Raw genomic sequence first — 11,691 nt, forward strand, 5'->3', positions numbered from 1 at the left:
GAAGGCAGCAAACAGAGCCCCAGTGTTAACTGGATAATGAAGTGGTTGTGAAATTTACTTGATCTAAATATTGGGCTTGTACATAATGAAAGGATAACAGACTGTTATTTATTTCTGCTTTCTTATTGGTGAGGAATTTCGGCAGCTAATCTTAATATCAGACCAGAGCTTTTCAGATGTTTGTGTTGGACAGGAAGCTAATGTTTTTACCAGGTTCTAAAAATGCTAGCCTAAACAAAATTGCTTGCTGATGATGATGTACTAAATATCCTCTAAATTGTCTGTTTAAACAACAAACAACTCCAGAAGCAATTTTACTGATTACACTGCAGGACAGCAGTGGTTGCTCAGAACTTAAAATACTTGAAATGTCATTGTTTTTTCTATGCTCTTATCTCCAGGTGCCTAAAGAGCAGAGATCACACCTTCAGGCTACCATTAAATAATTCTCGGCACAGAAGTCAAGAGATTTACAAATTGCAAGTTGTAAATCCCAGTTTCTTATGCATATACTATTACACAAATGCATGTCTTGTGTTTCCTTAACATACTTTAACTAACAAACAAAATTGTCTACGCTCTCATTTAGCTCATCTTGCCATTGGAGTCAATGAATACTGCAGCTTCCTAGTGTTCCATGGAGATTGTTATTCAAAAAGGAGGATCAGTGATCAGAACAGTGATGTATTACTTATTTGCTATTGGGAGCAGTATTGCATTTTGTTGTATGTGATGCTTTCAGTGAGAATTCTACTGCTCCACTAATCTGCTTTATTAGTGGGGGTATATGGGTTAATATTGAAACTAATAGCTGTGTTTGAGCAGCAGTCTACCTATAATGTGTATATACAGTATGAATTTCCAAATTGGATGAATAAAGTATCTAGCTAGCTAGTTCCGCATGTCCTTCAACATTTGACCTTCCATAACTGTGCTAAAAATGTAAAGAAGCATATAAAGACTAGACCAAGAGAATGTGTACTATATATAGCATACTGTGCTATGAGATTTTTTTTTGGTGGGTGGGGGGGGTGTACTCACAGCACTGTAAGGTAATGGTGTTAGTCAGCTGATAAGCTTAAGTCACATTTAACTTTCTGACACTAAAGGCAATTTGAAACAAAAGCTGTTATTCAGATGGCTATAGACATTCCTCAGTCATTTTTTTTAAATAATACAACTCAACACTGTCAAATGGTCTGCAAAGCACAATGAAGTCAGCAGTCATGAATCATAAACCCGGCACGGACTCCTCTGACCTACTATAATAAAGTATAATGCTGAACTCCATCCTCAAGGTCAGTCGCTGTGAGAGGCTGTTTGGGATTTATTTAATCCTTCTGTTGTTCACCATCCTTCTGTGGGCAGTGGCAGACCTTGTTCAGCTTACTTAAAAGGCAGTAAAAGGGTTAAAAACTTTTTTTTTCTTTTTGTAATCATGATGATGCTTCAAAGTTCTTGAAAAAAAATTCTAAAATACTGAATGTATTTCATTATGCAGGAAAATGGGTGCATGTATTAAAGCTTCCAATATGCAACCTTTGGAAACAGGATGAGCATGGTTCCCTAATTTAATACTTTTTATCTCAAATTTATATTGGACGGGTCCTAAAAATTTTTAGTCACCACAAGAATTCCAGCTTGCACATGCAGAGCAGGAAACACAATATGACACTACCAGCAGATTGTATGAGCACAGGGTTTTTGTAGCATTTCATACTGTGCTTTAGAGCTCCATGTTCTGTTAACACTCACCACCCACACATTCTTCGTGGAACTTAAATGTGTGTATAGGACAAATAAGATGCTGTGACAAAGCCTCACAGAAGATACATGTTCACGTCAGCATGTAATGCACAGGGTTTGACCTCTGATTGGTTAGAAGGGCAAGCGTCACTCAAAAACATTACTGCTGCTGTTCTGAGTCTGGAAGGGCTTTTTGCACCAAACAGTTTTAGGGACTTAATTCTAGGAGTTACCCCATGGGGAGCTCCCTCCAGAACTGTTCCCTTTAGGAACTTTTGCTCTTTCTGCATTCACACGTTCAGCAGGAAAGCTAAATTGACACAGACTGAAAGACATTCGATATGCAGTTCCAGTATGTATTTTTGTATTAATTTGTGGCGAGTCTGCAGACTTTCATACTATCCAAAAAATATTTTCAACTTCCCTTCAGGCGAATGGCAGTAACCTGTCATTTTCAACTCTGTCATCAGCTTTTAACTTCCAAAATGAATTAGAATATTTTGTTATACTTTGAACATGAGCCAGGGGTAAATTGCTGAAATTGCTCGTTGCCTTCTCAGGAATGGAGGTGGATACCAGTTGCTTGCTCTCAGGAGCTGAACTGTAGGGTAGTTAAGTCAGTCATGAAAAAACATGAAATTCTTTGGATTAAACAAAAATGTGTAGGAAACATGAATATGCAATAGGAGTTTATGAGTTATGACCTCATGACTAATGGTTATTCTCAGTTACTGTGCTGACAGAGTTAACTTGGGAAAGGGGGTGGATCCATGTCTGTATTGTGGTATATTATAAAGCAGACCCTATGTGTTGAATGTTGGACTTGTTAAGCTCAACAAGGTAGTCACAGACTGACAGCTTATGAACTTTACAGGAATGTTAATGAGATTTGTAGAGGTGACAAATGTACAAAGGGGTAAGTGTTACATTTGAAACAGAGTTTGCATAGTTGACCACACATGTCAATCAATTTTACCTCTGTAGGAAATAAGAACTAACTGTTTATATGTACTGTAGGACTTGGTGTGCAGTGCCGGTAAAAAGAGCAGTTTTGTCTGAAACTGAGGACTTTAATTGATGATAAAGCCTAGCAGGATTTAAATGGCCATAGAGATAAAATGTAGTAAAAAGTAGTTTGTGGCCTGGCTACATATTTGGCTGTTTGCAAACACCTGTAAACAACCTTTTATAAAGTAATACAAGTAATGGCGTGAGCTGAATGTTGAAGAGAGATTGTTTCCATGACCTGATATTACCCAACAATGTTGCTGATCGCTTATCATTTATCTGTTTAGGGAAATATTACACTATGTTTTAGGGATTGTAGTACAATTACAATCTAAATAATACATGTTTGAGACCTTTGCAGTATGTATTGCGGTTTGGTTCAGCTGTTTTGTGAATAATGAATTGTCATTAGAGCTTTAATTATGCACTGATATATTCACAGGTTTTTGCTTGATAGGTCCCCTAATGCATGTGTTTGGGATGAAAATGAAACAACAAATGACACATAAAACAGAGGGCGTGAAGGGAAAAATGTCCAAATGGTGTGCAGAAGCAATAAAAGATCACTGCTATATGGACATATCCAGCAGAAATGAAATACACAGAGCTGTGATGAAGCAAATATTGAAACAACAAAAAATGTGCCTTTCCTAATCTAATAAAACTATTACCTTGTGATCAGGAGAGACCCATAAACTGTTTACATTTGTGCTTTCTGCCATACAGAAACATTTATTTTACTGCAATCAACTTCCAAAGTTTATACTACAGATTAAAAAAGATTATGGTATATAGTCGTCAACATGTTATCATCCTGGTTTTAGCTCAAAATGCTACTATTAACCACACCAGGATCAGCACAGGGCTAACAGCAATTGGTGTTATTTCAACTTCCAGTTTGATCCCATGAAGAACATTATAAACTTTCTTAATGGGAGAAATTCTATTTGGGACAAATAGAGAATCTATAATTTACTTTTTTCTGCATTTTAAACTAAATTGATTCTTCATTATCAACTCAATTTAGTTGATCTGTTTATTACTACCCCTTAAACCTTAGAGTATTTATTAAAAATACACCTGTGGAAAAAAAATGCCACTAAGTTTGACCAGTAATAGTTGCGCGTGCACACACACAATCAAGAGTTACATACAGTAGCTTTAAGAAACTCACGAGGTGTTAAGTGATTTATTACACAATAATTCTCTACCACTGGACTCAGTTTTGTGGTTTGCTTGATTAAGGCATATGTATTCAGAACAGCTGGCTCAGCAGTAGCAGTCTGTCCACATCACCCACATGTACCCTACTACATCTGGCATGATGAGACCAATTACCACAACACAGCAGTTATGATATGAAAGATCAAAGCTACCATTAATTTACAAATGACATGAAGAGACATGTGATCTTAGGCAATTACCAGTTTGTTACATGCTTCTGAGATTAGGACACAGTGGGAGCACTATGACGTAGATTGCACCATTGCATGTCTAAAGGATTTGTATGACAATCGATATGGGCCTCCTTGAATGAATGATGAGAGAATTTGTCATTTTTGCAGTGTAGGGAGTCCTAAAGGTTATCAGCAAACATTTAAAAGTGAATGTGTGTGGAGTGCAGAAGAGAAAATGAGCCACTGCTCTCTGTTTGACATTTCTCTCAGTACTGGTATTTGAACTGCTGGGTAGCTTTGACAAATGTCATGGCTGTCACAGGCTTGATTTTAATTACAACTGACTGGGTATTTCAGGGGCTTAGGGATGAACTTAATTAGCTAGCAAGCACTTGGGTTAGTTCTGTTGTTGGTTCAACCCACACAGCTCCCTCTTCTGAAGCTTGCCATTGGCATTTCAATGGTCTCTTTCTATACAGACAGAGAATTAACAAATGAGGGGAGAGCAAATGGACTCAGAGGTTGGCAGGAGTCTACTTTTCAATACCAACTTGAATGTTAATGTTTGGTTGCTGTATAAATGGAGATGCTTTTAAGTGACACGGACTGTAATGTTAATAGGAGTGTGTTGGCTGTGTTAGTGCAACCTCAAAATCAGACTTTATGAAGCTGTTGGGTGTAAATTGAGTAGAGAATAGGAAGTGCTTTCTTTTTGATAAGTCTTTTGTTAGCACTATATCAGTGACACTTCAGTTTCAGCTTTAGCGCACTGATATCCTGTGACCAGGATGTCCCAGTGGCTCTACCCTGTATGTGACAAGGCCATAGGAATGATTAAGTGGTTGGTAAATTTTAATTAACATAAAGTAATTCCCGTGGAATGAGATTTTAATTGAAATCTCCCTTTGTTTAATACCCCAATATTCAGAGGACAGAAAAAAATGACTCTTGAGGAGATATCTGAAGTGAGGAGGTGTTCATTTCACAAGACTGATCCTTACCCAAAAGTGACTCAGTGTGGACATGCTTTGGTGATCTTTCTGAGAAGGCTGAATGATATGGCCAATGATATTATAAAACCATATTCTCATATTGATACATTGGGCAGAGTGGTGGCAGAGTGGTTAGTGCTGCCCCCTCACAGCTGGTCCCCGGTTCAAATCACTGGCTGGCTTTGTGTGGAGTTTGCATTTTCAGCTTGTTCTTATGTGGGTTTACTTCGCTTTCCTCCCATAGTCCAAAGAATTGCATGTTAGGTTATTCAGTGACCTAAAATTGCTGTAGGTGTGAAAGTGAGTGTGTATAGTTGTCTCTGTCCCACATTGTTGGCCCTGAGATAGAATGGAGATCTGTCTCCCATTTAGCCCAATGATGGCTGGGATAGGCTCCACCCTCATGACCCTCAACAGGATAAGCGGTTACAGATGATGGATGGAAAGATGATTAATAGAGATGTATACATCACAACAAATCTTGTAACTTATGTTTGTGGAACAAAAAGTCCCAGGACAGTCGGTCACTTTGATTATCATTTTGCAAGCTGCTTGACCTGAGGTTAGGAAAGGATTTGTTTCCCCTTCTTGTGTAGAACAAGTTGGATGGATATCAATATGGCTGTTCTGTTTATTGAGCTTTATGAATTCAAATCATTTCCAAATTAATAGTGTTTGATATTGTGTCTAAAGTGTTTGGTCTCAAGTGTTTGATCCTTTTACTACATAAATGTGTGTTCTTTGTTTTGGCCTAATGCTTAGATCACACTCACAGTAAGCATGGTCGCCTTGTACCATTCCACAGTATAGAAAAACCCTCTGGTTCCAACAATGGGAACCAGGGAGATGCCGTTGTCACAGCATTGAAGTTTCTTGTACTGAACTGTGCTCATTCTCACCTTTTTAAGCGGGTTAGGGTAGCTATGGTGGCCTGCACTTGAGCTCAAAAGATTGTGGGTCCAAATTTGGTCAGGCACAGTAAAGGTTGCCTACAATGAGTATCAACACACTCCAACCCTGCTCTTTATCAATCACAGTAAAAAGAACAGTACAAACTGCTTTTGCTTGCTGTTACACACACTACACGAAAAAGTAAAATCATCTCTTGGGTCTTACTGCGGAGTTCAAGCATCTGGCAAAGTAGCAACAGAAAGATCCAGTTTGATGTTGTATGAAAAAGGAATTTATTATCGTTCTTTTGCAAAGATCACACATTTTACCTGGCTACAAGTGTGCCAACTACGCATTACTCAAAATTGTACCATCAGACATCGACTCAAAACAAATACAGGGATCAGTTTAAAATTTCAGATTTACAATATTTGAGTTACAAACGAGGCATTTGGAATGAGTATACTGTACATTAACTTAACAAAGTCTGTTGATAAATGACCATTCATTTCACCAGTTTAATTTTTCATTCCTCTAAAATGCTGTGTTCTGAGTCCTGCTCAGTGGCAATCATTTCAACACCAGTTTGGCTACAAACGGAATTCAAGAACTATACAATATTTATGAATGTTCCCTTTTCTAAAAAGTCAAATTATAATGTATAAATACGGTTGAACATTACCTTTGCACATTTTATTGATGTACAAATGAAGGTTGCCGCACCATATCGTTGATTCAGTTAAGGCTAGTCTGAGTTAAGGTGTATGGAAAGTAAAAATTGTTTAAAAACACTGTTATGTAAAGGCTATGAGCAGGTCTGTCAAATGTGTAGAAAGAAAAAAAACTAAATATTAAACTGCAGCACTGACCTGATGCAGGACTCTTTTAGGAATGAGTCTTCTGTGTCCCAGTAATACAAACAAGCATTTAAACTAAATTAACAAGGTTCTTTTTGTTAGTTAGGTTCCCGTCTGTGTAGCAGCTTTGGAACTATAATTTTTGTTTATTGTTTTTCTGGGGAAGTATCAAGTTCAGGAATAACAACGAATAAAAAGTTAAACTGCAACATGACATATCCTTTTGAATGTTGCTTTTATAAAATGCTATAACTGATATTAGCATTCTTTTTGACAATTTACTTTTTTCATTCAATTATTACCAGAGGTCATAAAGATTTTTTTTCCCTTCCCCAATATTTTGCATTTAATAATAGGGTAAAAATTAAGTATTTGAAATACAAACATTTCGTAATTGCATTACTCAGATTTGTTTGCATAAGGCATTTGACCCATGAAACCTCATCCAAAATGACAAGGAATTAAAGACATTCTTCCTGTACATAAGTTTTACAGTACTGTGAGATTTATTGCCCTTAAAGCTGAAATCTGTACCTCACCTTAACCTAAAAAAATAATTACTCAAGCTATCAAGGTCTGTAGGTTTGCCTTTTTCGAGTTTGATTGGCTTGACTGCTAGGCCATATCTAAAAACATGTCATTTTATAAAGCTCCTTCAACTGCATAAAAAACCCACTGATTCAATGTTTCTCCAATTGTATATAATGCACTTAATACTTAAAATGCTGTCTTGAGTTATGGTTACAACATAACTATGAAAATAGAATTGAAAAGTTGGAAAACATATTTAGAGAGAAGTAACAAAATAATTATATAGTCGTAACTTCATAGAAAAATGTCTTGCCTGCAGAGTGGTGTGAAATACAGTAATGAAAAGCATGAAGGAAATGCTATGATCCTGCTGATAAATACTTTACAAAATGCTTTTTGGGTTACAAAGTGTGAAAAATATTCCTATTGTCCTCATAAAAATGCCACATTGAACGAGGCAAGTATATTATACCACATGGGGTAGAATGTTAAGTTTTTAAACTGTAGTGACTGATAGGAAGGCGTTGTTGACTTTGGCTCCCTCAGGGGCTTTAGTACCATGAGTCATCAGCTCCTGGATTGTCATCCAATTGTCCAGGATCTTCTTGTTGCGTTTCTTCATCATCTTCCTGTGGCTGAGCTCTATAATGCTAACTTCCTTGCGGCCCTCACTGCTGCTTTGGGGGTTCTCCCTCAAGCTTTCTAGTCGACTACGCTGCATGAATTCTCGTCTTTTTCTCTGTTCTTTTGCCCTAACTAGGTGTTGTTTTCTTTCTTCTTTGCTCCAGTACCTTCCCATCTTCATTTCACTCATTGCATCATCATCAGTGGTCATTCCCCCGCTGCGCTCCTCTTTTATCTTAAGAGCTCGCTCCCTCAGGATCTTGTCCCTTACAGGCCTCTTGGTGATGTAGCGAGTTCCGTCACTGCGGATCTTGACCTTCCACTCCATCTTGGGCTCGTTCATGGGCCTATTAGGCTCTTTACAAACACTGAGCAGGCTGAGCTGGCTCTGAGCGTACTCTACAGCAGAGCGTTGCTGAATGAGTTGCATGTAGCTCTGATAGTGGCGGGCATGAGCTGGGATGTTGGCTTGCCTTTCTGTGGAAGTGTGGGATGGAGAGAAGTAAGGAATTTGTGAAGCACGTGGCTTTAAATTGCATTTGCTTTCCTCCTCAGCCTGAGGTGTCTGGTCCGATTCAGAAGGATTGCTGTGGTCTGGGCTGCTGCTCTTGCCTGGTACTGGGGCACGACATGCCAGGATTGGGCTTAGGTTAAGAGCGTGACCGGTGGCAAGGCCGCTGCAGAGGTTCCTCTGGTTGGTGAGACTAACCATCCTTTGTAGCGAGTGCTCTGGGGAGCGGTCCATAGCTAGAGGGGTGCTCCGTGAACTCTCTGCAGTGTTATAGGCACTGGAGCTGTCCTTGTCCGATTTCTCCAGCCTCTCAGAAATGTCGGCTAGCTTGCCCCTTGTGTGCTCGCTGCGGTGGAAGCTTTTGGTAGAGGGTGCAATGCGGCCTGTTGAGGGAGACTGCTGGCCCTTACGGAGCTTGTGGGCCTGCATGATGTTCTGACATTCAAGCTCGATGCTGCGCAGCTCCTCATTGAGCATACGCAATTCATGTTGTACGCCACCCTGCTCTGCCATGCTGCACTCAATGGTGCTGCGGCGTCTATAGAACAGGTCGTACTCGCCACTGTTATGAATCTGACACTTCAGTTCTAAGAGCTGCTGAAAACGATCACCTTCTGTCTCATCATCATCCTCACCCTCCTTGTCTTCTAGCCGTGTGGAACCAGTAGTACGGTGAGGGTCCCGATTGTCTCTCAGGCACTGAGACAAATGTCTCTGGATGTGTGCCAGGACATTATGCTCAGAGTTCTCCAATCTGTCTTTTATGGTCAGTACACTGTCCTTCTGATGAGGGAGGGTGGAGCAGGTGGGCTTGTCATCTTCTACTCTCTGGAATGAAGGTGGAGAAAAAGGAAAAATCTACCTGAAATGCTCATTAACAATGTATGACATTTATGATGCACACAACCATGTTAGAATTATTATTTGTACACATTCTAACTGGAGTATTTACAAGTGCTTGATATGCAAATTAAATTCAATGTCCTTTAGTTTTTGTGTAGTTTTATTTAACTTTCTTCATTATGGAATGACAAAGACAACAGAAAGCAGCAAAAAGTATTTAAAATTCAAAAAGTGCAACTCTATTCTGCATTCTCAAAGGAATACATGTTGTGTGCAAGTGTTCTGTCACCGACATGCTTTTAAAGTTCTATTTATATGGTTTTTGTGCTGTGTTATTCCAACAAAATGGAATTTAAAATTTTAATTATTATAATTCTGATTGAACAGAGCAACTAATAAAAAAACTGGCCTTCCAGGGATTCACAGACCCAGATAACAAAGCAGTTTCACTGACTTGCTGATGTCTGACCTGTTCATTCTCTTGCTCCTCCTGTAAGGCAGCTAATTCCATATCCTCTCTCTGCTGTTCCTCCAGCATTTCCATCTTCAGCTGCTCCAGGAACTCACTGTGTTCATCATCCAACCAGGCTTCCTCCAGCTAAGTGTAAACAAAGATAAAAGCAAAAAGGGTGAATGTTACTTGAAAGCCTAAAATGTTCCTTAAAACAAATGGTGTCTCAAATGAGAATTTACAAAGAGAAAATATAAAAGATACAGTATTTTTAAAATAGTATCAAACATCATCATTTCCTAAGTATTCCTCTAATTTTTAACAAAAGACCACCTCCTGTCTAAAAAAACCCCCCAAAAAACTTGTTTTGTTATTGCAAAATCAAGCTATTGCAGTTTCACGAACATAAGACTGTCACCTTTGACCTGTTTGTTCCACATCATCCATTTGTGTTCTCAATGTGAACCATATGGGATCCATACCTGAAGACTTTACAACTGAGGGATACATTTAATTACAAAGAATATACTATTGCACTAGTGGCTCATCTGCACTGCGGCACAGTCCTTCCACTTATTTGCCACTGGCCTTAAACCTGAACTCACTCCACATTAGCATGCCATTAGTTTTTATGGCTTACCGTTGGAAGTCAATTACAGTGGTGCTACATAAAAATAAAACATGATGAGGTGTCTCAGTGGTGGCTTCCACTAGGAGTGGTTGTGGGAAGGGGGTAGGGTTGGCTAACCCAGATTGCTAAAGTTTACCATAAGCAAAGACACTGTAAATGGCAAACACTCGACCGCCATTGGTGAACTGCATGCTTCTTTTATCCACGTCAGGCCTACAGTTCTGTAGGTGTATAGTAGTTCCTAACCTGCATCTCAGGTCTGGCAACCAGCAGTACAATGTTCCTACACTCCTCATTGGAGAGTGCAGCCATTGCTTCCTCTCTGTCTTGTACATCTTGGCCATTAATCTGAAGATGACATACAAACATGATTACACAATTACCATTACTTAAGAGGAAAACATGCAAATATCTCAACTCAGGCACATACAATGAGGCCACCTTCATCTTTTTGACTACAAAATCCTAAAGGTAAATAAAGTACCATAATAAAAAAAATTGTATATCACAATAATTCCTATTTTCCAGAGGAGACTGTAAACACTCTGTGCTGCTTTATAATATGAAGCAGGATCCAGCAGTGATTATGAATGGGACAGTGGCCATGGGCTGACGGAGCTGTTGTGTTCTCCAAAGTATCCGGCAGCGTACATACATCTAGCCGTACAATTAACTGGGCACTGACAGGGGGCGTCCATCTTTTTGCAGCCAGAGTAATGGCCCTGTCACTGGTGGATAATAGTGCCAGGACTGGTCTCCCTCACGTGTGGGTTCTTGTACTTGCTACAAAAAAGTAATTTTCTAACAGAGTGAGGATATTTTTGGAAAGTAAGGACATTTTGGCTGGTCCTCACGTCTTTAGGAGTTGGTTTCAGGGTTAGAATTAGGGTTGCGTTGGGGGTTGGGTTAAGAATTTGGTTGTGATATTTGGGGTTAAAGTAAGGGAATATATTATGTCAATGAGTGTCCTCATAGGTGTGTGTGTGTGTGGACCTGTCCAAACTCGGGCAATGTTGGTCTCATTGTTTGTGATCTACCATGTGTCCCCTGCCTATGTATTCAACTCCAATCTAATAATTGCCTTGTTCTTGTTTTCCCTCTTCTCTTGTACTTCTCTGCTTACTAACTCATAATTTCTCCTTAGAAAACAAGTTTATCAATTAATACTTTCTTATCAGTCTGCCAAAATAATTCCATTACCAGTTATCA

At 39.1% G+C, this 11,691-nt stretch overlaps 1 protein-coding gene across 2 annotated transcripts in view; it reads right to left on the minus strand.

Annotated features, from left to right (window-relative positions):
* Window positions 1-6,314: 6,314 nt before the first annotated feature.
* The window catches only part of LOC137125203 (PDZ domain-containing RING finger protein 4-like), a 124,254-nt gene continuing 118,877 nt past the window's right edge, over window positions 6,315-11,691 (minus strand). For both annotated transcript variants that reach the window (XM_067500292.1, XM_067500293.1), the window contains 3 exons: window positions 10,729-10,830; window positions 9,870-9,998; window positions 6,315-9,385 (listed from right to left, as the gene is read on the minus strand). In XM_067500292.1, the coding sequence (XP_067356393.1) occupies window positions 7,919-9,385; window positions 9,870-9,998; window positions 10,729-10,830 (1,698 nt within the window). In that variant the 3' untranslated portion in view covers window positions 6,315-7,918. The remainder of the gene's footprint in view (window positions 9,386-9,869; window positions 9,999-10,728; window positions 10,831-11,691) is intronic.

This window comes from Channa argus, chromosome 4 (genome assembly GCF_033026475.1).
Source record: "Channa argus isolate prfri chromosome 4, Channa argus male v1.0, whole genome shotgun sequence".
NCBI classification, from domain to species: Eukaryota; Metazoa; Chordata; class Actinopteri; order Anabantiformes; family Channidae; genus Channa; species Channa argus.